Source organism: Oryctolagus cuniculus, chromosome 15 (assembly GCF_051225735.1).
Source record: "Oryctolagus cuniculus isolate XC-2025 breed Fujian yellow rabbit chromosome 15, ASM5122573v1, whole genome shotgun sequence".
Lineage (NCBI taxonomy): Eukaryota > Metazoa > Chordata > Mammalia > Lagomorpha > Leporidae > Oryctolagus > Oryctolagus cuniculus.
In genome coordinates this window covers 16578198-16604216 of record NC_142881.1, presented here as the reverse complement: position 1 = coordinate 16604216, position 26019 = coordinate 16578198, and the positions used below count along the sequence as shown (strand labels likewise).

General features: G+C 51.8%; 2 protein-coding genes across 9 annotated transcripts in view; one reads left to right on the top strand and one right to left on the bottom strand.

Annotated features, from left to right (window-relative positions):
• The window catches only part of HABP2 (hyaluronan binding protein 2), a 31842-nt gene extending 25676 nt beyond the window's left edge, over nucleotides 1-6166 (top strand). The window contains exons 11-13 of the mRNA XM_008270527.5: nucleotides 956-1090; nucleotides 2793-2938; nucleotides 5122-6166. Coding sequence (XP_008268749.3) covers nucleotides 956-1090; nucleotides 2793-2938; nucleotides 5122-5286 — 446 coding nt within the window. The 3' untranslated portion in view covers nucleotides 5287-6166. The remainder of the gene's footprint in view (nucleotides 1-955; nucleotides 1091-2792; nucleotides 2939-5121) is intronic.
• NRAP (nebulin related anchoring protein) overlaps nucleotides 5679-26019 on the bottom strand; it is a 71127-nt gene continuing 50786 nt past the window's right edge. For all 8 annotated transcript variants that reach the window (XM_008270528.5, XM_070057204.2, XM_002718751.6 and 5 more), the window contains 12 exons: nucleotides 25794-25898; nucleotides 24117-24215; nucleotides 21870-21974; nucleotides 21450-21557; nucleotides 20260-20571; nucleotides 14328-14432; nucleotides 13544-13642; nucleotides 12293-12397; nucleotides 8981-9088; nucleotides 7365-7676; nucleotides 6487-6618; nucleotides 5679-5938 (listed from right to left, as the gene is read on the bottom strand). In XM_008270528.5, coding sequence (XP_008268750.3) covers nucleotides 5834-5938; nucleotides 6487-6618; nucleotides 7365-7676; nucleotides 8981-9088; nucleotides 12293-12397; nucleotides 13544-13642; nucleotides 14328-14432; nucleotides 20260-20571; nucleotides 21450-21557; nucleotides 21870-21974; nucleotides 24117-24215; nucleotides 25794-25898 — 1695 coding nt within the window. In that variant the 3' untranslated portion in view covers nucleotides 5679-5833. The remainder of the gene's footprint in view (nucleotides 5939-6486; nucleotides 6619-7364; nucleotides 7677-8980; nucleotides 9089-12292; nucleotides 12398-13543; nucleotides 13643-14327; nucleotides 14433-20259; nucleotides 20572-21449; nucleotides 21558-21869; nucleotides 21975-24116; nucleotides 24216-25793; nucleotides 25899-26019) is intronic.

Below are 26019 nucleotides of genomic sequence, written 5' to 3'. Positions count from 1 at the left end.
CTGAGAGCTTTTACGTCCTTGGGAGTGCACCGAGCGCTGTGATAAATGGGCACAAGTTCTCCAGTTGAGGTGAAGGATGCCAGGAGCCTCACGCTGTACAAACAGCTTGGCCTTGAATCCGAGCTCCCCGGCCTACTAGCCACCGCCCAGTGCCTCAGTTTCCCCTTCTCTGAGGACACTGATGCACAGCTTGCACGTCCTGTGTGTTAAGTGACACCATGTGCCGGTGGACGCCCTGGGCACCTGGTGGGCCCTCAGGGTCAGAGGCACTGATTCTTTGCACTACTGCTCAGTTCTGTACCCACCCTAGCTCCCCTCCGTGGGGACTCCCTCTATCTCTCCTTCATCAGTAGTCTTGTTCCTTTTGCAGCCTTTGTTTAGACAATGGACTAGAAAGTACTCCAAAGTCCATTATTTTGTCTTGATACTGTCCTCGGCCTGAAGCGTTACTCCTTGTCATGGTCAGTTCTTCCTCGCTGAGTGCAAACACCGAGGCAGGCTAACTTTACAAGGGAAGGAGGTTTATTATGGCTCACAGTTCTGGAGTTTCCTAGCACAGGGTTGAGTGGGTCCCCCTGGGCTGGCCCCCAGCGCTGGTGTTCTTGTGAGCTGAGTCCCAAGGTGGCACAAATGTGGCGAGACACAGGGAGTGCAGTTCTCTGCCTCTGTCTGTGCCTTCATAAAGCCTCCAGGATCCAATCGGGCCCCACCCCAACCCCTAATCCAGTCACTTCCCGAAGGCCCTGCCTCTGAACAACATAGCTGGTTTAAGTTTCCACTGTTTCAGAACCTCTGTTTGAAGGGACAAACACTCAGACCATAGTGTTCCCCCCAGGGCGGGGTTTTAGAAATGAAATGACGGAGGCAGGGGTGGTGGAGCTTTGCTAGGCCCGCCTTCCAAAGCACATTGAAGCTGTAGAGTCACACTCATTCACTCCCCTCTCTCCCCACCCAGCTTTGCTCAAGTTAAAGCCCGTGGACGGTCACTGTGCTCTCGAATCCAAGTACGTGAAGACCGTGTGCCTGCCCGATGGGCCGTTTCCCTCTGGGACCGAGTGCCACATCTCAGGCTGGGGTGTTACGGAAACAGGTGAGTCTGGCCGTGCATCCTCCCCAAGCTCGGCTGAGCTACGTCAACCAGAGACGAAAGGGCCACACCCAGCTGCCCTTCTGAACTTGGAATCTGTGTGTTATCCACAGTGCCTAATCAGAAGTCAGCTTGTGCTGGACCCTTCAAGCTCTAGTCCAGGCTCACCACCTACAAGGAGCCCTCCCCAGTCTCTATATCTGTCCTCAGCACCATCCCACATAGCTGACTTTTACCAAGCGTTGAACCTATGTCTGTGGAGACCTCTCTGCTTCCCCAGGTAGACTGGAAAGAAGTAGACTGCAAAGATCCTGGATTTTAGAGTCAGATAGACTTGAGTTATGTTATTGGCTGCATTGCTTGAACAACTGAGATTTAATTTCATAATCATCATACGTACTGCCTTGATTTGGAATCACACCCACAGGAGGTGACAGAATTCTATAGAGGTGTTCACTGAGTTGGCCCTAGAGGGTGGGGGTCAGATCTCACTCATCTCTCTCTCTTTCAGACTCTTTGTTAAGACTCTTTGAGAAAAGTAGGCATTCTATAAAATTGTGTGAAATTAAGTTCTTGATTTGTCTCTGGGATTTAGTCTTACCTGAAAAAGTAACAAAATTAGGGTGATGGGGACAGGGTCGGGAAACATGAGGGATTCATGAGGTATGGAATGTTCTGTATCCTGGCTAATTCGATGTCAGTGGTGGTTGTATTACATTGTAGTCTTATAAGTTATTACTATCGGGAAAACTGAGTAAAGGATGCAAGAGAACTCTGTTCTTTCTTACAACTGCATGTGACTCCACAGTTATCTTAAAAAAAAAAAACAGTTTTAAAGGCAAAAATAAATTAACCAAAGGGTTACTTTCTTCACAGTACTGACAAGATCACTCCCTCTAATGCAAAGAAATTCAAAAGAGTATTTCAAGTCTTTCCCAAACATTAAAAATATACTTCCCTTCCCTTCCAAATCTTGCCCTTGATAATGAAAAAGCAAGAATCACTTTTAACAGGTCTGTATTCATGACGAAAGGGAAATGTAATATACAAATTTGTCCGATGCTTTTGGGAAAGGAGACTTCTTGCTAACTGATTTTAGAATTGACCAGGAAACTCTTTTCTGAAGCTATCTTCATTGTAGTCCACCTAAGCCTTCTGATCCCTATTCTGTGCAATATGGATTGGACAGTATGGCCATGTCTGAGATGGGGCTCTTACAAGACATTCAGGCTAGGATGTTTTAGTTTCTCTGAATAGCCCTCCAAGGCTGTGTGTTCAAAGTCAATGACATGTTTTGATTGACTCTTTACCTGTGGAGCAATAGCAGTACACCAGGGCACTCCATCCATCCATCCATCCATCCATTCATCTATCCACTCACTCCCCAAGAGTCTACTAAATGCTAGCCTCTCTGGTCTGCATAGGAAATTAACAAATAGTCAACACACCTTCCCTACCCTCCTAGGCCTCATAGTCTGCTTGGGGTTACAGAGGAGGCAATGAATGGTTCAGCCCCACTGTGATAAGTGCAGCATTACAGGTCTGCATAGGCGTGGTGACGCCTGAGGGAAAGGATCCATCAGCCTTAGAAGGCGACGCTTCCCAGCTCCTGGAAAATCCACGCTTCCTGAGCTGAGAGCTGGTGGCCTTCTAGTACTGCTGGATTCTGGTGCCCACCATAGTGACTTTTCTCTTTGCCCCACAGGGGAAGGGTCCCGCCAGCTCCTGGATGCCAAAGTCAAGCTGATTGCAAACACTTTGTGCAACTCGCGTCGACTCTACGACCACATGATTGATGACAGCATGATTTGTGCAGGAAACCTTCAGAAACCTGGACAAGACACCTGCCAGGTCAGAGGCTCCTAATGGTACTTGGAGAAGGAGAGGCTGGCAGTCCTCGGGCACAGAGGCTGTTGGGAGCCCTGGGCGGAGATAGGGCTGTAGCAGTCCACATCAGTATGGATGGTTCAACTTGGTAACCACAGTGGTCCTGGTGCCTGCATTGTTCACTCGAATTCCCCCAACCCTCTGGTGTGTGTGTGGAGGGCATCATTAGCCCCATTTTACAGATGTTTTCAGAGGTTGTCTTGGCCTGGATGCTAAGTGGCAGGGCTAGAATTTGGACAACCCAGGTCTGCAGGATGCCACAGCCTTTGCTACTGTGCTCCACGATATTTAAATGTGAAGATGGCACAGCTGGCCTCAGTGTTGGGCAGCAGGTCTGAAATAGCCCAACGAATGCCCTAAAGGCCATTGGCTGGAAGGAGAAAGATGTGAGGCCTAGAGATTTTGCAATGATATTAACTACTCATGAGGATTTAAACGAGAGAGACAGATACAGGTTTCACCTTAGCACGCTAAGTGGCTCTGCGGCCATAGCCAGCCTAGGGCCTGCCTGACGCTCCTCCCAGTCTCGACTTTGGGAACCCCAAGCTGCTGAGGCCTGCGGTGTGTGAGAAGCTGCTGGGGAGGGAGGAGGTGGCAGCTCCACACTGGTGCCAAGGGGACCTCAGGCGGTGTCCCAGTGCACTCCCCAGAGTCCCTGCCTCTGCCAGGGTGTCATCACACAGCATACGTCCGTCCCAGATGCCCAGAAACACCTCGATTTACAATTTTCTGCTGATTGTCCTCACAAACCACCCAACTACCCTGGAAAACCCAACAGGGCCACATTTGGGTCCTAGATCCTTGATGGAGTCTCTCTACAAAGGGATCCAAACATTACTTGCCCACCTTGAGTTCACTTTGGGTTGGGAAATGGAAATGACTGCTCCAGGGTTTGTGTCTCTGCTGTGAGCCCTTCCCTCTCCCAGGGACCACAGATATGCACATATGCAGAGAACCATAGGCAGATGGGTGCTACTTGCCCTAAGTCCCTGGGAGATGAGTCAGAGATTGTTCAAGAAAAGAAATAATTGCTGCCGGCTCTGGTAACAGCCATGGGTTTGCAACTTGGTTCTGTCCCCTATTGTGTGGCCTTAGCAGTCACCAAATTCTCTGATCTCAGATGCCTAATCTGTAAAATGGTGCTAACATGTCCATCAAATCATCCTAAGGTTGTGGCTAAGATGCCAAGAGGGAATTCATTTGAAAAACACCTGTTAGTGGTGGTGCTTAAGTGGTAGTGGATGTTTGGGAGCCTAAGAGCTGCTGACACCCTCATTGTCCTTCTCAGAATCCTCACGACAGCCCTGGGACACAGTTAGCAGTGTGACAACCTGAGGCCCAAGGCTGGCAGGCACCAGAGCCTGGCTCAGAGCCCAGGACATCTAACCACGTGGACCACGGTGAATGCCCTGACCAGGGTGCCCCCTGAGTCCCCATCCTCCTCCCCTGTGTGTGCCCAGGGCTGTATCCAAACAGGGCCCCAGAAGGAGCAAGTCCAGAGCCCCTGAGAGCTCACAGCAGTGACACCCTGAAGGGAGCCAGCACTGCGGTGCGCCGGGGTAAGCACAGCCTGCAATGCGGGCGTTGTGCATGCTCCACTTCCGATCCAGCTCCCTGCTAACGTTCAGGGGAAAGCAGTGGAAGACGGCTCAAGTGCTTGGGCCCCTGCCAGCCATGTGGGAAACCGGGGTGGCATTCCAGCCTCCTGGCTCCAGCATGGCCCAGCCCAGGCCATGGCGGCCATTTGGGGAGTGAACCAGAGGATGGACAATCTCCTATTTCTCTCCCTCTCCCTGTCCCTCTCCCTGTCCCTGTCCCTCCCCTCTCTTTCAAAGAAACAAAGTAAGTATTTTAAAAAAAAAACCCTCCTGTGACTAAGAGTCAGGAATTAGAGTTTGCCCATGGCACGGTGGCTACAGCCCTTGGCTCCTGTGCCAAGCCTCCCAGGCTCAGGGACAAAGGACACTGCTCACTTAGAGAGTGAGTTTCACGGCACCGGAAGCCTGGGGAGAGCCTGCTTTCCAGAGCAGCCCGCCACAGCTGGCAGCCGACACCGCCCCCTCAGCCCCGGCACCCTCTCTGCGGTCGTGGGGGTGTCTGAATGTACTGTGGCCCCGAGGCTGACCTCACGCCCCTTCCTCCCCTAGGGTGACTCTGGAGGTCCTCTGACCTGTGAGAAGAATGGCACCTACTACATCTCCGGCATAGTGAGCTGGGGCCTGGAATGTGGGAAGAAACCAGGGGTCTACACCCAAGTCACCAGGTTCCTGAGTTGGATCAAAGCCACCATCCAAAGGGAGGCTGCCGTCTAAGCTGCCGTCCTCTGAAGCACCTCAGACAACACGGGCTCCTGGGCAGCCACAGGCACCCCGTGGCCTCCACGCAGCGAGTGTTCATGTTCTATGCAGAGACAACCACTGCCCAGCCTGGGCCTTCCTGGCCCAGCCTTTGCACCATTTCATCTGGCTCTTTCTGATCTCTCAAAGCATGATGGAACCCACACGAGATAGCTTAGGTTTGCTTCACTTTCAACAGTTGTTCTTCCTAGAAAATCAGCGTTCAGAGGCTGTCTCCACCTGACACCTGCCAGCAAGGGACTGCAGACTGCCCAGCCTTGGGGGGAGTCGCCCTGGCCTCTTTATTCCTCATCCTGGACCGACCAGCCAGGTACTAGAGAGAGGAGCAATAATACGACGTAGCCCCGTTGCTTTCACAGTTGTTTTAATAAACCCAGGACCAGGGAAAGCAGGTGCTCCATTGTTCCAGCTCGTCCACTTGGGGCCATCTAAAGTCTGGATCTTCAGATGCAAGTTCGCTCTTCCGGCTTCTCTCTTAAGAACTGGCGTGGACACCACTCGCTCACAACAGCAGAGCCTTCTTCCTTTTGACGTGCAGGATCTCAGTGGCATCTGGGTTCACCTGCCCCCTGGGATCATCTCCAGACTCCATGGCCTCTGGCCCTCCCTGCAGAAATCAAACACACAGCCCGGAGTTACCACGCAGCTCCCGTCCTGTTTCCACAGGAGATGGTAAGATAGCCCAGGAGCATGGGACTCATTCGTCTCCACACCCTCTCCCCTCCTCCATCCTTCCCAGGAAAAAGGATCCTCAAGGCAAGAATGAAAAAGAAGCAAAGTCAATCTCATTTAGATGCGGTGTCTTTTTGGGAAAAATAAAAGCATTTGAAATGCAGACTGTTGTAGCCAGCAAGTCTCTGACCCTTTCCACAAATGCAGCAAGCCAGCAGTCAGCACAGCCTGGGCTGCCCTGGCCCGGGATTGATGTCACCCCAGTAGGTTTGCCTCTGCAGAACTAATGGCTGGGACTTCAGAGAAAACCCTGCGGGAAGTTTAACCCACGTGTCATCCGCCTGGTCATCTCAGACCCGTGAAATTAGGCGCCTTGCTCCAGCTGCATTTTACACTTCTTTAGAGAGGCTGATCTTTGGCCAAAAATAAACTTTGAAAAGAAACAATGAGTTTGTCTTTCCCCCAGGGTCTCGCCACACTCACATAAGCCCCCTGGAGACCCCGGCTCCTTGCGTTGGCCAGTTCTGCAGCCCGCCGAGCCATTTCCACTTTGTAGGAGCCAGGAGGAGTCCAGCCAACACCTCTGGTCAGATTCAAGTCCGATTTATACTTGACCTTGGGGGAAGGAGAGAAGCAAGAATATGTCAGCAGGGTTTGGGGTGGTTTGACCACTGAGTGGACAGGGTTAGAAAAGCCACCACAAGATGGGGAATATATTGTTGTTAGTAAAGCTAGGGCAGTGGGAACAAATCCATCTCATGCAGTAGCTCCCTGGCACCAAGGGCCCAGTGTGCCACAAGTGGAGCCAGCCTTTCGCTGCCCCTTTCAAGTGATGGGAGCTCAGTGGTGCAGGGTTGGGGGTGGGGAACAGCTGGGTCAACTCTGAGCGCCTACTTTGATTTACTCCGTGGCCTTAGGGGAACCACTTCTCTTTTGTGGGATGCAGTTTCTTCCCACGGAAAGTGCAGGGCTGGGTTAGGTAACTACTAAGGACCCTTGGAAACACAGCACAGCTGGGGCTCTCCCAGCAAACCAAATGGCATTTACATCCTAGGTCTGCCACTTCTTTGCTGGGGGATATTAAGTTAACCCCTCTGAGCCTCAGGTTCCTGATCTGTAAAATGGGGCCATAGTGGGGTTATTGTGAAGGCTACAGGACAGGATGCTTGGGAAGCACTTGGCACAAAGCCTGACTTCCCAGCAGAAATTCAAGAAATGGAGGTGATTGTTACTATTCCTCTGGGTCGGTAGTGTTAAGGGCCTTGGGTCCTATCTTGGCCCAACTCCCCAGAGCACAGGGCCTTGTCCTAGGAAGAGGCACGAGGGGAGAGGCCTCAGCGGGGCCGGCGAAGGCTGCTCACATCACTTTGCAGCCGGTGGGCTTTCTGTGCGTGCTTCAGGCCCAGCTGCTCCGGGTCACTTGTGGGCTGGGGCAGGGGCTGTCTGTACTGCACGTCGCTGGCCAGTTGCTGGCTCCTCTTGGCATGCAGAAACCCTGGCTGGTCTGCACGGCTGTGGAACTGGGACCGACTCTGGACAAAGTCCTTCTTGTACTCATTGTCACTCTGAAGTCTGCCCACGGTGAGGAAATGCTTCATCCTTGGGTCATCACTGATGCTGCGGTACCCAATCTGCAGGCCCCGGTCCCGCAGGAAGGCCTCCTTGTACCGGAACTGCAAGGTCAGAGGAGCAGAGAGGGGTCGCTAGGGCCCATGTCTTCCCCCCTCCACAGGCCAGCCTCCCCTCCCCGAGGGGGTCGTCCTATGGGACACACAGTAGGGAGCTCAACGGTGGATTAGAGGCACACATTTTGGATCCGGGTAGAACCAAAGTTGTGACGTGGGTCAGATATTGAGTCTCTCTGAGTCTCAGTTTCCCCATCTTAAAGATGGGGTAATGAATTTCGACCCCATGGGATATTAAAAGGATTTAATGAGATGGGGCTGAGCTTCGTGCTGGCCACTGGCTCACGCCCACTGAGTGGCAGCTACTGGCGTTGATGCTGCTGCAGTTAAAACTCCAAAGGAAGAGAAGTGTGCCCGTTCTTCCTCTGATCCTTTCCAGCTTTTAACCTCTGGTCAGGTTCAAGTCCGATCTTGTTTGGGACCTAGACCAGTGCTCTTCAAATCATCTGTAGTAAAGAACTTGTGTTTGGATTTTTAAATTTCCAACCTATCAAAGAGCAATATGTGGTCCTACTATGTGTGTTTGGTAACACCCCAAACTGGCCTTTATCTTATTCAACAAAATGATCACATACTTGAATATCTCAATGTCCAAAGACTAAACGCCTTTCTGAATGCAGGCTCTGTTTCTGTACTCATCTCCCCATGGGCCAGCCAGGAACCATTCATGGGTGAGCGTGGGAAGGTGTGAAGAGCATTTGCCCAGTAGGTGACACCCCCTTCTTCAGCAATAATGGCTGCCTCTTCTAAACACCTGCCATGAGCCAGACCCTGTAAACCATTTGTTCCCATTCCTCCATCAACCCTAGACCACAAATACTCAATCTCTATTTCATAGATATAGAAATCTGAGCTCAGAGAATGTAAACAACTTCCCCAAGACAAACAGCTAATTCCTAAGTGGCCAAGCTAGAACTCAAGTCAAACTAGGGGGAAAGCCCAATATCTTTCTACATCATCCCACTGCAGTTCAGCTAAAGGAAGCCCATTTACTGCATCCTGGCAAACCAATCATTGACCTGGTTCATTGCCCTGGTTCCAGGTGCTCCACATCACTTTAAGAGGACCTCTGTGAAGACAGAGGGAGTAGGGATACAACTCTCCCCAACCCCAAATTGCTGGCAAAGATCCTAGAAAATAAGCCTTATTTTTTCTTTCCTTTGAAATACACATTCAGTTCTGGAGTGGAGGGAGAGATAATTTTGATAGGCCCTGGTGGTTTGCCTCTCCACAGATCTGGGAAACCCCCAGTGAATCCTATCAGTGATGGGGGGCGGGGGGCAAGGTCTTACGTCGCTGGCAATCTCCCTGGATGCCCGGGCAGTCTGGAACGGGATGGCATCCAGCCTGAAGTCATAGCCACTGGCCCGGATCTGCTCCCAAGAGTTTCTGTAGGCTTTCTGGAAGGGGAAAACAGAACCGGAGTGAGCACGGAGCACCTCCACTGCTTGCACATTGCTGGTTCCTAAATAGTCCTCTTGGCCTTGTTAGGCCCCGGGATGATGGAGCCCACGGCCCCACGTCTATCCGGGGGCCTCCCAGCTCTGAGACTGCTGGGACTGGCCAAGCAGGGCTTCCTCTCTTTAGAGGCATGCGGTCTGGGGGGTCTGGCTCATTTGCCGCACTCTGTGGGTCTCGGAGGTCCCTGACCCACTCCTTCCTGTCTTGGCGCTCACGGTTGGAGCCTCGGGTTTGCAGCTTCTAGACGCCAGACTCAAAGTTTCAGAACCCAGTTTCTTCCTCTGTGCTGAACGTGCTGTTCCTTAGGTCTTGACAGCCATGCATTTGTTAGCTCCACTGACTTCCTGGGGGCCCCTTGGCCTGGCTTTGATGCCATGTCCCACATCGTCACTCTGAGGCCTGCTGCATCTCACATACACCCCTGGTGCCTGCACGAAGGGAAGAGCCTTCGCCTGAATTACATTTATTGTCAAGCACCTGACCGAGTACCTGACCCATGTGTTTCATATCTTCCTCTTTCATTTTTCCCCCTTTTCAAGTTGTTCCCACACACCCTCTGGGAGTCTGTAATCATATCCTCTCAGTCCTCAGGTAGGCCCACATCACCGAGAGAGGCGTCAAAATCTTCTGTAGCTAATTTTTTTTTTCAAGATAAGGGAATGGCTCCATGAAAGGACTCCTCCGGCGATCCCAGTGGAGGGCTCTCCTTTATTCAGCCACAGAGAAGGGAGACAGCAGGGGAGACACATCACCAACAGATGACAAAGTGACAGCCCCAGACCGCGGCGGTCGCTCGCTCGTTCCATGAGCTACAGCGGGTCAGGAGGCCCTTAAGAACTTTACTTTTGTCACCTGGAAATGGAGGTCAAGGCTGGCGCTCTGTTCCACATGGGGTTGGGGGGATTAAGCCAAGGAGGAGTGGCAGATGAAAAGCAAAGTGCCTCACCCCATCCCGCACCGGGCCTGGAACCAGGGGGACCATGAAGAGCCTGGGTCACGCGTGATGGAACTCGTTTCTTTCTGCCACGGCTCACCATCACCTGCACCTTCACCATCGCCTGCAGCTCCAAGGCGCAGCCCCACAAACCAAAAGCTAAATCCCTACCATGTTCAAGGCCCTGGAAATACAGAACCAATCGCCGCTGGGGTGATCACTTAACAGACAGATCCCCAACAGAGCCAGAATGATGGACTTATGGGGGCACTGTTGAGTTTAGCAGCTGGGACTGAAAGATCTGTAGAAGGAAGGGGATATTCGGGGAGAGACGAAGCACCGATCCCTTTCAGCCTCACTTTGTTTGGGTGGTCCCACCAACATTAGTGCAGCCAACAGAGTCAAAAACTCATTGCTCTCTCCAAGGCCCACACGAGATCTGAGTGCAATCAACGACACCAAACTTGGTGACACCCAACTCAAACAGCACCCCGCGTCGGTGTCCAAGGTACCCCAGCTTCCAAGTCTATGTGACTCAGGATCCACTGGAGCGTGGGGCCCACATTGGGGTTCTCCCCAGGGCGTTGGCTCGCTTTCTCCTGAGACTTCTCCCTGTATACTATTTGCTTGATTGTGATCACTTCCTCCCTGAGGTTTTGTATTCTGTTGAGGTTTTTGCCTTGCCACTGGGAGTCTTTAGATTCCGTCGACTCTTTGATTCGGAACCCCGGGCGCTCCTCTTCTTTATCACAGTGGGCACAGTTTTGTCCTCATCCTCACACATTAGAGTCATTTGATTCTGAGTTATTTCGGCTGCCTTACGCATCTCAGTGGCTTTCTTTGCCCAGGAAGGTCACTTTGCCTCCACATCTTCCTCACAGAGCACTTGATCCAATTGTGCGTATTCCACACGCCCCCCGAAGAAGTCCTCTTCAAAAGAGGTTCATGAGTTCTCATACCTGGATGGCCCGGCAGCTAATTTCAGCTCTGGGACTCTGCAAACTGGCATCCCCTGTGAGAGGCAAGACGCTTCTGTCGCCAGCCCGGGTGGCTGCCCTCCTGACGTTGGGCTCCCGATGGACTGGCTGCCTTATCCCAGTTTCCACAGCCCTGGGCCTCCAGTAGCTCCTCACCTGGAGGCCTCACCGTCCCCCATCCTCGGAGCATTAATGAGATGGATGTTTTGTGCCAGCTCGCCCAAGGGGGAGGTCCTGCTTCCCCAGATGGAGGTCAGCCCACCAGAGCTGCTGTTCTAAAATTATCCCTCGCACGTCCCTCAAAAACATCAAATGGTCATAATAACTCATATTTACAAAGCACCATTGCATTCACTGCGTGGGATCCCACAGGGCTTTACAAATGCAACAAACTAATACACACGCTAACTAGAAGGCGCCTCTCGCCAACCCCTGCGAGGCAGCCACCTCTGGGGTGAATGGTAGCAGCTGTTGATCTGCACGGAGCCCCAGGACACAATGGCCAGGCCAGGGAGGGAAGAATGGCCGGGCTCTGGGAGGCCCCGTGCTGCCCCAGGCCGACACACGCAGGCTGTGTTATTCTGATCTGACAGTACCTTTTGATTCCGCCGCCTCTCTACCTGTTATCCGCGGATCACAGCTTTGCTGGCCGAGCGGCCGCCTATTCTATTACAACTGGGGGCCTCCGACCCCTGCCAACAACAAGCCTGGGCTTAGGAGGCCGCGTCTTGGTTATGCATGCAAAGGGCACACGTCCAAGGGAAACTGAAGTGTTGGAGGGCACAGTCCCTCGCACAAAGGAGCCAGCTGCATTTGCACAGGACGAACCACGACGGCAGTGTCTTTGCAGATGCAGGGTGAGACAGTGCCACCCCTGCTCTGCAGCCACACTCTGCTGTATGGCAGAAGGGAGTCCAGGAAACCAATGGCACAGGTGTCAGGTCCAGGGGACCACTCCCGGGCCAGAACCCAGCACACAACTGAGGTCTTTGGTGCCATGCCCAGAATTTTAGCACCGGAAGGAACCTTGGTCAAGCTGAGCCTCATTCCCATTTTACAAGTGACGGTCCCAAAGCCCAGCGAGGAAAGTGACCGAAAGCCACAGATAGTCTCAGTCCAGTATCCTCTCTGCTCCAAGTCACCCCTCCCAGGACTTTATTTTAACAAACAAAATATGCTGTGGGCACAGCTGGTTTTTAGGCACACCCCACATGAACCACCAGTTCACTTACATCGCTCAGATGCAGCGCGTTGAGGCGAGCTCGGGCGAAATCCGGGTGGTCGGGGATCAGGGTGTATCTGTGCAGGGATTCGGCGTCCCCAGACCTGTACAGACGCTGCAGGGAAACACAGGAGAGTAGCACTTCCTGGACCACAGGCAATACACAGCTCACTTGCTCCCCTGACCCCCTGCTTGGTGGAGGGTGTTTGTATGGCCAGGGTTAGGCAGGGGTGGCTTGGTAGTTAACAGATCTGTTAAGATGATCAGGATCTCCTCAACTGGGCCCCAATCCAACATCCCCATTGGCCATCTCATGGGTTTTTCCCAGATGCGTGGGGATTTCAGAGAACGCCTGCACCTGAGAGCAGACTAGTTTTTCCACTAGTAACGAGGCAAAGCCTCAATGCCTCTGTTGAGTATTAATCACCACCATGATTACAATAACAACACACACAGCTGGGGTGTTCTTCTGATTGTAAACTGCATTCATATGTGTTCAAGATCAGGTTTTCATAGTCCACCCTGGCCCCAGAAAGACAGAATTTTTAAATTCAAGCTATGTTGAGAGCAGCTATTAGAGAGTTGCAAACGATTTTAGGAAGCATTTGAGCCCCATCCATTTTCGCAGAGGAAACTCTGTAACAGTCCGATCTGTTCCCAAATTCTATTTAGGTTTTGTGTAACATTTGGGCTCTCTGAGGACGATGCAGCTTTGTCACTGGGGGTGAAGAATTGAACCCCTTGACAATTTCAGGGAGGAAACATTGGACTTCGTATTCCTCAAAATAATACAGGCTGGAGGAAATAGGGCTAAGTTTTGCAGAGAGTAAAGCAGGAAGAAGCTTTGAATGTCGTTGTTTGTACTTTGCTAACTGGGTTACATTAACCTTTTATTTCTATTACCATCTATCAACCAGTAAGAGGCATCTGATCCAAATCTGCTCATACTGGGTATTATTATTAATTATGAGCAAGCCATCATCAAGGCATTGCTTGAGCACTTACTATGTCCTGGGTACTTGTTGAGAGCTTTCTGTGCTTTTATTTACTGAACCTTCATTAAATTTGCTCAATCCTATGAAAGGGCTGCTATCATTATTCTCCCCACATTTCCCCCACCCGACCTCCTTCAAGGAAGCGAGGTTAGAAAAGATGAAACAACTGGGCTGTGGGCAGGGGTGTGCACTCACATCTACGCAGAGCCTGGATTCTGATGCCCTGCACCCCACGCGTGCCTGGGATGTGATGAGAAAGAACTGACCTCACTGCAGTGCACGTAGCTGTTTTTGGCATGAACCAGATCTGGGGAATCAACCACCGTGGTGAACTTGATCCTGTCTGGCTTTTCACGGTATTTGGTCTGTAACAGGAAAACAAGGATTCCCATGAGACAAACGGCCTGCATGTTTCCAGGTGCAGCTTCACCCCACCTCCTCAGCCCCAAAAGTGCCAATGACATGAATGAAAAACAAGTCCCACTTGTTGGCAGGCATCTAACAATCAAGAGGAGGGAGAGATCCGAGCGACCTCTGACCCAGAACATTTTCCCTGCATTTCCTCTCAAAGGAAGAGGCTCCTAATGCCATGGAATTCAGCAAAGGGGAGGGGGATCCAGCACCAATGGGACTTGCTTGGACCTTGTCCAAATAAGTTCTATTACTAAGAAACCAAAGGCGGCCATGCATCCTTGCGTTCAGGTAATGCAGCTGTCCGTACAACTTCCACCTCCATCTGAAATCTCATGGTTCCTGTACACTGGGAGGGAGCTCAGTAGCTGGGAGGCATATGCTTCCTGCTCTCCAGGAAAACAATTGTACAGAACCTGTTTCCTGAGAAACTTCTCGTTCATCCACGCCTTCAGTTCCCCAGCAGTGAATTCATTGAGAGACGACTCTCATCCTGGGATTTGGTTGCAAGTGGTCCCAGAAAAACACTCAGGGGTTTTTCTCTTGGGGTCTCCACTCTGTAAACAGGTTCCCTCTCCCAGAGTAATGCCGGGCGGCCCTTGCCCGGTCTGGTAGGGGCATTGGGCAGATGGGTGGTACCTCACTGATGAGTTCTGCAGCCTTCTTTGCACTCTCTATCTGTGGGGATCTCAGCGCCAGCCATCCTGTGCCCTTCATGCCCATCAGGTCTGACTTGTAGCGCCACTGCAGGAAGAAGAACATGGGCTTTTATCAGGACAGAGCCCAAGACTCTTAGGGCACTTCTAGACGATCCTTGATGTGTGCTGGTGTTTGTAATGATGCTTCATGGCAACAACTCAACATCTTCTGCATACCTGCAAGTCAAACTGTTTGAATTTGTGCAACCTGCCAGGAATTAAATAATGGACCATGCCCAGCATACAAGAAGGCCCTGCCATGGGACAGCCAGGATTCAAAGCAGAAGGTAATGGCCTAGTGAATGAGCACTTAGAGAAAGAGCTGAGCTATGTGCCCAAGTCCAAGCATCCGCCAGGATTATTTTTATCCCATCCTGCCAGTGAGGCCATTGACTCCTGCTAGACAGAAACAGTCCACACACTGCTAGGTCCATAAAAGGGCGTGGAGAGCCGGATCAGACCCGCTGTGACTCGGAGCAAATCAACTTTACCAAAATGGGACTCGGTTTGCACGAACGAACCCACCTGAGGGCATTCAGGGACAAGAGCTACTCTGCAAGTTAGCTTGCTGTGCCTGCGGCGGTGGCAGCAGAGGGGACACGGGTCAAAGACTGCAGGACTTAAAAAACCAAGACAAACCACACTACCACCATCGAACCGCGAGGAAGCCCTTTTAACCTGCGTATGCCTCAGTTTACGCCTTAGGATGTGCTTGTATTGCAACCAAATGGGCTAAGCCTTGGGGCTCAGGAGATTAGGGCCACAGCATCCTTCCCGGGAGAAGACAGCGAGTCGCGCTTTAAGACAATGTCTGATTAGAAGCCTCCTGAAATGCAAAATCCCACTCCTCTTCCTCAGTCCACTCCCCGGTGCCTACAAGGGGACCTGCTGCCTGGCCGCTTCTCTCCTTCTCTTTATGGAAATTAGGCATTTTTTTTTAAAGGTAGAAGAAGCCTCTCCAAGGAAATCTAAACTTTGGGTCTAAACGAAGTTGATGGCATTTCTCTAATTTAGATGTAAGCTCTGCTGTAACGCAAAATATCACTCCCGAAATCAGCTCTCGGCCTTTTTAGCTCTCTTTCATTTCGGCATTCACAGCGTCCCTCACAGCTGGCCTCAAAGAGGGTCCGTGTCTGATCTACTGTCTGCTGGTTAAGGCCCCTGTGCAAATTCCACTCTGCTTTCCAACTGGTGCAGGGAGACATCACTCAGGCCCGGGAGCAGGCTTCAAAACCCCATGTCAGTAAGATTGCTTTTCATACCGCGATCTTTCAGTCTACACCGGCAAAGCTTTTGCCTTCCACTCTGATAAAGAACAGAGAAAATTGGATAAATTTCTAAGTTGGAGAGAATAATCCTACAGGGCCTCTTCACAGCCGGGCCTTGCTCCTTTCATAAGCGAGATGAAGTGGGGAGCGCTCTTTCAACTTGCCTTTTGTTGAGCTGAACAGTACGATCGCAGGTAAGTCAGAAGGCAAGATGCAGGTTCCCCAAAGATCTGACTGCGCCTCAGATTCTCTTATAAATGGATTGTCTATTGATATCTCAGCTCCCAGGCCCGCTTTGACTATTCACGCAGACCCTAAAAACAACACACCTGCCCCCGACTTCAGGATGAAAGCAGGGGAGAAGGGAAGCGAGTCAAGACGAATCAGCTACCCAAAGCTGGGCTGGAAGACGCGTTCTAAGATTATAAGGGATCTTCTGCAGCTGCGCCGACGAGGCTGGCTCCCCAATGGCAGCTCCTCTTCCTACACACCCCTAGGCCTGGAAGACACCTGCAGGTTCACACAGCGGGGTTCCTGGCACCCCCACCCCAACCCTGTTCTGGAGCACTGTGCTGCAAATGTCCACACTCCAGCTTTCAGGCCCTGGTTCTACCTGATGTAAGAACAGTGTAAACAATTGCACTCAGGAGGTGACTGAGGGAAGGGACGCATTTGTCATATTAATAAGAAACATTCAGATCACTCCCTTATGTGGGATGGAGCTTGCTTCAGACCCAGCGTCTCACTCAGTGCTCACCATTCCTGCAAAGGAAGAATTTGTAGTCTCATCCACTGGCAATTTGGGGTCTAGATTCCCAGAAGAGCCATGAGCTGCTGCACCACAAGTGTCGTGGTTAAGAGGACAAAGTCAGGAGCCAGAGCACCTGGGTTCATCCACCTGGGGATGCCAGGGACCCAGCCAGGAGGAAAGAGACCGGAGCTGGGAGCGGAGCCCCACTTCCCGCCCTTACTAGCTGCATGGTCTTGAGCAAGTAATTTCCCTGCCAGTCTGTGGCCGTGAGCAAGTTACTTAGATTACTAGCCCATATGCTACATCTGTAAGCACAGGAAAAATACTAGTACCCTCTCAACTATTAAATGAAATAATCTGTGCAAAAATATTACACCCAGGTAAGCGTCCCGTGATTTTAGCTACAGTTGTTTTGTTGTTTCTGATGAGGAAACTGAAGCCCACAGAGCTTCAGGGGTCACCTGTAGTCACAGAGCTGCCAAGGGTGGGGCCACACTGTCCACAAGATAGGCCATACACGTGCTTGCAGGATGCCCTGCAGCCCTGGCTGAGCCAGTGAGGTGACCGGTGCAAGGGCAGAATTGGAAAAGGACCAAGAGGCAACAGAAAGTGCACCAGTCCACGGGGAACTTTGCCGGGGCCAGCACGTGCATCTCAGGTGAGTGCCTGACACAGGCGGGACTTGAGCGTGACATGGGTAATCGCGGCCCTGAGGAGCATCTCCTGGTCCCCTCTGGCCTGACCTGACCCAGAGCTTTCCTTCTGGCCTGGATGGATGAGGGCAGGAAAAACAACTGTAGGCAGGGCCTGAGCAACTGAGTGACTCCTTCGAAGACTCTGAATGGAGTGAACCCTGGGCAGCATACTGGAACCATGGGAAATTGCATTTTTGATAACGACTGCATAAAGCTGAAGTGTCAGAACCAGCTGGATATTTTGAGGCCTACTGTTCCTAGTACTTGGAATCTAAACCCCCTCAAAAAATTAACAATTTGTAGTTTTAAAATAATGCATATATCATATATAAGGTAATTTAAAATTGAAGCAATAATGTCTTAGCCTTCAAAAATTTTAATACATATCCTATTTTTAAAATGCCAGAGTAAGACTATCATCTTCCATTTCTTGGGAAGAACTCCCCTTTCTAAAGTATATTCTTAGTAATTTTTGAGTGTTAAAATTTCCTTTCCAGAAGGCCGGCGCCGCGGCTCACTAGGCTAATCCTCCGCCTTGCGGCGCCGGCACACCGGGTTCTAGTCCCGGTAGGGGTGCCGGATTCTGTCCCGGTTGCCCCTCTTCCAGGCCAGCTCTCTGCTGTGGCCAGGGAGTGCAGTGGAGGATGGCCCAAGTGCTTGGGCCCTGCACCTGCAAGGGAGACCAGGAGAAGCACCTGGCTCCTGCCATCGGATCAGCGCAGTGCACCAGCCGCAGCGCGCCGGCCGCGGCGGCCATTGGAGGGTGAACCAACGGCAAAGGAAGACCTTTCTCTCTGTCTCTCTCTCACTGTCCACTTTGCCTGTCAAAAAAAAAAAATTCCTTTCCAGAATGAACAGAAATGGGAGCTTGAGTTTTTTCCTTTTCCTTGCTTAGTAACATAAAATTTGGCAAGATGTCGATCCTATCATTAAAATACAAGATTTCCCAGGGGCTGGCATTGTGGCCTAGCAGGCTAAACCTCCACCTGGGATGCTGGCATCCCACATGGGCGCCAGTTCGAGTCCCAGCTGCTCCTCTTCCAATCCAGCTGTCTGCTCTGGCCTGGGATAGCAGTGGAAGATGGCGTAAGTGGCTGGGTCCCTGCATCCACGTGGGAGACCTGGAAAAAGAAGCTCCTGGCTCCTGGCTTCAGATCATCTCAGCTCCAGCCACTGCAACCTTTTGGGAAGTGAACCAGCAGATGGAAGACCTCTCTCTCTGTCTCTCCCTCTCTCTCTCTGTAACTCTACCTCTCAAATAAATAAATAAAATCTTTGAAAAAAAAAGTTTCCCGATAATCCCAGAAGTCTGAAATCATAGGTCCACTTGACCTCCGTGCTTTTCTGAAGGTCAAGTGGTGACTTAAAGCGCCCAGCCAGCAAGGGGAGAAGCTGGCTCCCCACCCACCCTTCTGCTGCCAGCTCAGCCTCCCTCCCCTCTCCCAAGGTGCAGACAGGCCACTGTGGTTGCACATCAGAGCCATGCTTTGAGCAGTTCTTGGGGGTCCTCAGGATGCCCATTAGCAAGTGGAAGGGCTGTGTACTTCAGTAACTAAGTCCCCTTGGTGAAACCCAGATGAACCCACCCACACCATACTCTAGGGAGATACTGATTGTGATGAATAAAGAAGTTACTTAAATAATGAAATAAGAATTATAACAACTAACTTCATGTTTACAATACCTCCCTTGTTGCCTTATAGAATTAAAGGAGGAGTAGGCATGGCCTTGCAGGCATGCAGAGCTGGGAGCACTGGTGCAGGGAGCACATTAAGGCAGCTAACACTCACCCAGCATTTCTGCCGATCAGGCACCGTGCCAAGTACTTCCTCTAGAGCAGCTCTCCTTTGGGAACTGGATTTTCACCCCAGGGGTAATTTTGTCCCCTAGGGATATTTGGCAATATTTGGAGACATGTTTGGCTGTCACACTGGGAGGTGCTCTGGGCACGTAACAGACAGAGACCAGAGTTGCTGCTTAACATCTGGCGATGCACAGCAGGGGTCCCCACAGCGAACAATTATCCTGCCCAAAATGTCAGAGGTGCTGAAGTCGGGGAGCTTGCAGAGGATAAGGGTTCATGTGACAGCTGTGGGTTATGCTCTAAATGACAGCATCTTCCTATGTGGGTTGCTGTAGAGCTATGCCTGCCACAGTGTCCTCCCAAGTACTGGCCAGAATCACTCTGTCACTGCTGCTATGTCCCATCTCATCATTGCCATGTCTGAGGCTTGGAGAGAGGAGGAGACTCGCTCAGGTTCACACATCCAGCCGTGGAGGGGCCGGGAGTCAAACCCCACAAGTCTGACTCCAGAACCTCCCACCACCGTGTGGTGCCCTTGCTCAGGGAAGGACCTCCTCTGTCTGATCCTCAGGTTCTACACTTGGGCCAGGAGAGGCAAGACCCCTCCGCTCTGAGCTTTCTCCAGGAGAGAAGGACGGATTCTGGAGCCAGGCCTGCCTGGGGACTTCTCACATTCCCTGAAATAGGAATTACAAGTGTCCCACCCCTAAACACGGTAGCAAGGATAAAAGTAATGGGAAGCAGTCAGTGGTATCAGCCAGGATCCCATTATTCTTATGCAGATCACCACTTCTGTGCTTCTGTACACAGCTTAGCTGTGTTCTCTCCAACCCCAACCCCTAGAAGGCCCCCACTCCACTTACTGCCTTCCTTCTAGCCTCATTTACACCAGAGCTGCACCTGCTCAGGCCCTTGGCCTCTCAACGTGCTTTTTTTGTTTGCCTGGAGCGCTCTGTCCTCTTCTCTCATCTCCTTAGGCCTTAGCTCAAATGCTCCTTTTTCAATGAGAACTGCCCTGATGGCCCATTTCAGTTCGCACATCTGCACACACACACACACACACACCCCTTCCCATGTCTCTGCTCTGGCTCCATATCATCTACACCTTGTACTGCACAATCATGGCTTATCTCTCTTCAGTTCTAGTTCATGGGCACACAACTTTTGTCAGTCCTTTCGTGGACTGCTGTATTTCCACGAATAATGCCTGGTGCATAGGAGGTGCTCACTAAATGTTTGTTGAGAGACTGAAGGAACGATTCCCACCTGGATGACACGGACCACCTAAGAGATTTACTCCCAGGTGGGTGGGAGGAGGAAGCCTGGGCTGGCTGGCGTTCCCCAAGGTCCCTTACCTCACTCTGCAGGGTATGAGCTTTCTTAGCCCAGGCCATCTTCAGATCCTCGGGCAGCGCCGTGAATTCATGGCACTGTGTGCGGTAGTCGTGGTCACTGGCCAGGGCCTGGGCCTTCCTGGCGTGGACCAGGTGCACCATGTCCATGGGGAGGTGGCACTGGGCTTGGCTGCTGGCTGCCTCCCTCCTGTACTGGTTCTCGCTCTGCAGCTGGCCCATCCGCCGGCAGTGCTGCAGCCGGGGGTCGTCACTGACGCTCCGGACCCCGATGAACCTCCCTCGCTCCTTCACAAAGTCGTGTCTGTAGAGAAACTGGAAGGAGGACCTGCCACTCAGGGGCTGGCATTTGGTTTGCACAGACCCTCACCCCACCCCAGTGCATTTTCACTGCAGACCCTAGAAAGATCACCCGGTTCCTGTGCTAGGGGGTGGTGATCTTAAGGCAAACCACAGTGGGGTGGCCCATGAGCCCACCTTCCTCCCTGGGGAGGAACAATTAAAACACCAGTCCATTCTTCCCATCTAATTAAAATCCCAGCCTCAGAACCCGCATGAAGGGCCCACTCCCCCTTACGTGTCCTGTGGCCAAGAGGAATTTATCAAAAAGGGTAAAAGAGAAACTTGCGCTTTATCTGTTCGTACTTGGCAAAACATTAAACCCAAAAGACAAGATCCATGTATTTGAAGTCCACATTTTCTGTGATTTGTTTGCGGGAAAGAGAAAGTCACCTTCATATCCCAAAGCTATGGACGCTATCAACAGAGTCGCTGAAGCACAGCTGGCAAGTGTAACGCCAGCGCGCGGAAACGCGGAGTGCCGAGCGGGAGGCGCGTTACGCTATCTTGCGGTTTCCATCATGAGTCCGCTTTCTAACTCTGGGTGGAGTTAACGGCACAGGCTGTTCAGGCAGTACCCAGGGGACTGTTGCCCGAACATCCACCGCTACTGGAACTGAATCGTCATCTCCTTCCTGCTGGAGACCTTCGCCCGAGTTCAGCTTTTGATGAGCACAGCTCTGCCTTCCCTCCCCCTGTCAAAGGTCTCATTCAGATCTAATGTATTCTGCAGGTGACATCCTGTCTCACATGGTTACAGATTCGCTTTAATCCCGGAAAATCAGCCACAGACATTGTTTTACATGAAGCTAACAGAAATTAGGCAAGATGGAAGGTCATCTCATTCAACTCACATCACTGGCTATGTCCCCAGAGGCCCGGGCAGCCTGGAAGGGGAGCGCCTGCATTGTCAGCTTGTAGCCTTGAGCACGCAGATTACGCCAAGACTCCTTGTATTTCACCTGAAGAGGGAACACATGTAGATCTTCTTTTAAAAATAAAGTGACATGAATTAACAAAGGCTATGCTTTTCCTTGGCAACTCAGTGTTACAAAGACAGGGCAAATCTCCCTGGCACACACCCTGCAGTAGGCTCCCGAGGACACAGGTGTACTCAATACACTGTGAACAGGCACGGTTAACACCGCCATTTGAAAACATGCATTTCAAAAAGCCTCCGTGAACGCCAGCAGGGTCACTGTTCAAGCCCTTCATGGAAACACACACGTGTGGATTTGGAGCGCACTTGAACTTAAGCAACGAGAAAGGCTTACGTCACTCAGATTGGCTGCATTTGTCTTTGCTCGGACAAACTCAGGCAAGCCCAGGGTCATTGTGTACTGGTGTCTCGCGTCCTCTCCAGCTGCTTTATAGAGGCGCTGGGCCAAAAAACAAAGGCAAGGAGGTCAGTGCAGTCACATCCGCAGTGCAGGGAGTCCCTCCTTTGCAGCAGGGCAGAAATGACAGTGAAAGGCAGCTTGCTGTGTCGCAGACAACACCTTCAGCCTTGGGGAAGACGTTTCTTTCAATAGGGACTGTCGTTCACAAGGCAGATCGAGTGATGGGCCCGGACTAAGTAAGGGATTGCGATCTACTTTGCTCATCGAAAGGCCAAGAGAAGAAAAAGGAAGGTAAGAGTCTGTACTCACATCAGACACTTTTGCCCTTGAGGACACAGCATAAAGACAAGACTGAGACCTAGGGAATTTTGGAGATATTCTGCTTGGTGCCAGGCAGGTCCCCCCAGCTCCGGCCTGCATCCTTTACTGTACCCTGACACCTTTTCCATTGCTGAACACACGCCAACACTGCCCCATGGCCTCATCATACAAAACCACCGGCTGTCATGATGAGAGTCTGCTTCCTGAGTTCTCCAAGGCCAGACGCCATCACAGAAGGCATTGTTACCCCACGGCACCCAGCTCACAAAGTAAGCAGGAAAGTCTGAATAGGAATTAACCAGACAGCGTCACTATACTGGATCATCAACTCTGTTCCTTTGGCCTTTCTTATCCCTGGCTGTTATTTCTTACTTTTTAACTAGGTGAGAGAGGGAACTAATATATAAATAGGCAAATCTGAACTGATGTCTAAAAGTCAGTGTCAGAAGGAGAATGCTAAAAAGTCAAGATTATTCAACATCTAATTCTCTGTCACCCTCCCTGATTTCAAACCTAGAAGACAGCCACTAAGGGGGCAGGCATTTGGCTCAGCAGTTAAGACGCCACTTGGGACATCTGCATCCCCTATCAAAGTCCCTAGTTCAAGTCCTGGCTCCTCCGTTTCTGATCCAGCCTTCTGCTAATGTGTCCTGGGAGGTAGCAGCTGATGTGTCAAGTGTCTGGGTCCCCACCACCCATGGGAGACCCTGATTGGATTCTGGACTCCTGGCTTGGCTTGGCCTGGCCCAGCCTCAGCTATTGCAGGCATTCAGGGAGTGAACCAGTGGATGGCAGAGCTCTCTCTGTCTCTCTGCCTTCCAAGTGAAGTGAAAATAAACCAATTTAAAAATAAAGCGGATAGTTACTAAGAAGAAGTAGAGGGGGCCGGCGCCGCGGCTCACTAGGCTAATCCTCCACCTAGCGGCGCCGGCACACCGGGTTCTAGTCCCGGTCGGGGCACCGGATTCTGTCCCGGTTGCCCCTCTTCCAGGCCAGCCCTCTGCTGTGGCCAGGGAGTGCAGTGGAGGATGGCCCAGGTGCTTGGGCCCTGCGCCCCATGGGAGACCAGGAGAAGCACCTGGCTCCTGCCTTCAGATCAGCGCGGTGCGCCCGCTGCAGCGCGCCGGCCGCGGCAGCCATTGGAGGGTGAACCAACGGCAAAAGGAAGACCTTTCTCTCTGTCTCTCTCTCTCACTGTCCACTCTGCCTGTCAAAAAAAAAAAAGAAGAAGAAGAAGAAGAAGAAGTAGAACCAACAGGCTTGGGATGACTTTATGGAATGAGATTCCTTTCCCTGGATCTCCCTACTGCTAGAGATTTGATTAAAGTGTGAATTGGGCAAATGGTGGGTGAGAAGGAAAATCCAGATGCCTGACCAACACTGTCCTATGTAGCTACCCTAGATAACCACAATTGTCCCAAGAAGGATCGTCAGATAGCATGAAATTGTTTAGGCGTAGGTTTGACACAGTGGTTAAGACACTGCGTGGGATGCTGGCATTCCATATCAGAGTGCCTGGGTTCAAGTCCCATCTGTACTCCCAATTTCAGCTTCCAGGAGTCATCCAAGGATCTTGTTAAGTGGTGCTATGGATTCAGAGGTGCCCCAGGGTGGGGCTGGAGTCTGGGGTCTGATGAGCTGCTGCTGGGGCTGGTCCCAGCCTGCCATGGAGAGCCAGACTGCAGACTCACCCCACTTTCCCTCTGGAAGGTTCTCAGGCTCTGTGTGATGCCCGCTTGTCCTTTCCAGACCTCCACACAAGCCCCCAGGCCTCCCCATCCCCAACCACAAATGCTCACACATATTTTTAAGTTTAGTGATTTTGAAAAAGCCCATTCCAAAGCCATCAGCAGACTTTACCTCATTTGTGATCTGGTTGCTGAATTTTGCGTGCAGGAGGTTGGGAGTGTCTGTCACAGCTGTGTGTTTGAACGACCAGGGATGCTGACGGTATTTACTCTGAAGAAAGGGAGAAGAACCCACTCATTAAGTCCTGGCTGTGGAGTCTCATTCTGCAGAGGCTCCCGTGTGACCCTCGAGATCCTGCTGGCCACCTGTTCTCAGGACCTCAGAGCTCACTGGGCTGAAGAAGCAGAGAAGAAGGCGGGCCCATGGCAGAATGAGATGCTCATGGGGGAAAGGCAGCTAGGCCTCTGCCGTGAACGTGAACCTGGAGGCTGACATCTGCAGTCTGCTGCTGACTGGAGATCCTGAGCTCCTCAGCCTTGAGAGTGCACCACCACCACCAACTGTGTGTGTGCGCACACACACACACACACGTGCCTGTCCCACACCCTAGGAGACTGAGGGCCCAGAGTCAGTGGGGACCAGGCCCGTGTCTGTTTTTAAGCCCCAAGAGGGTTCTTGCTGTACCACACGGGGTAGGACTCCTTGCTAGAGAGAGCCCTCTGGAAAAGCCAAGCACCAGGTGCCTTCTGAGCTCACACAGCAAGTCCATCTGATGACTCGGGCCGGTCACTGAACACCACTGGCCACTCCCAATGCTGCCCATTACGCCCTCAGTGTCTGCATCTACCAGGGACAGAAGTCCTGTCATCCTCTCGGGGGAGCAAGATTCGCTGGGAACCAGGGAACCCAGAACTCTGAGACTTCCGTATTTTCACTAAGCAATTGTCTCCAACCATTTCGTTTACCACTGCCAGAGAAGCACAGTACTTGGGTCTAATACTCACCAACAAACAAACAAACAAGGGAGGGATAATGAATCCACTTAATTAATTGGGATGCAGAGGCTCAGAGGGGGCAGGTCCCTGGCTTAAGGTCACAGAGCGAAGGGCTGCTGGTCTGGAATTTCACTCTGTCTGTGGGTCTCCAAAGCCTGCTCTCTCCGCGTTGTACCAGAGGCCACTCTCGGAAGGCACACAGAGAGAATACATCCAGTGTGTCAGTGAGTGATCCCTAATTGCTAGTACAGGGGCTGGTCCCCCATCCACAAATAATCCATCCAGGCTGAACAGAGGGTCCATGAGAAAGAAACCAGGGTGGGCATTTGGCCTAGAGGTTAAGACTCCTGTTAAGATGCCCTAGATGTTCTCAGAGTGCTTGGGTCTGACTCCTGCCTCCAGCTTCCTGCTAATGCAGACCCGGAGAGGCAACAGGGATGGCTCAAGTAACTGGGCTCCTGCCACTGATGTAGGAGACCTGGACTGAGTTTCTGGCTCCCAGCTTCCGGTCTGACACGGCCCCGGCTATTGCTGGCATCAGAGAGTGAACCAGCAGATGGGGTTTCTCTCTCTCTCTCTCTCTCTCTCTCTCTCTCTCTCTCTCTTTCCCTCTCTCCCTCTTTCCCCCTCTCCCTCTTTCTCTTTCTCTCCCTCTTTCTCTTTCTGAGACTCTAAACTAAATAAGTCTTTCACTTAAAAAAAAAAAGGCCAGGCAAGACTTCAGTTTAGGTCATGAGTGGCCCCTGCTAATAGGTGAACACTCAGCTGGCGTGAGCAGAAAGAGACGAACTGGCTCAGAGGAAGAGCCTCGGCTGTGGGATTGTGCTGGACACCGCTCCCAGGGCCCCGTTACCTCACTGATGAGCTCAGACGCTTTCTTCCTCCCTTCGATCTCCACCGTGCCGGGAACCACACAGGCCACGCCTCGCATGAAGTTCAGGTCGGAGCGGTACAGATTCTGCAAGCAACGATTCGAGAACTCAGAGAAGCCTGACTCTCAGAACAGAGAAGCAAAGAGAGGCCCGGGGTCCTGGGACATGTGGGGATCGGAACCCCAGCCACACCCGTCTCGCGGACGC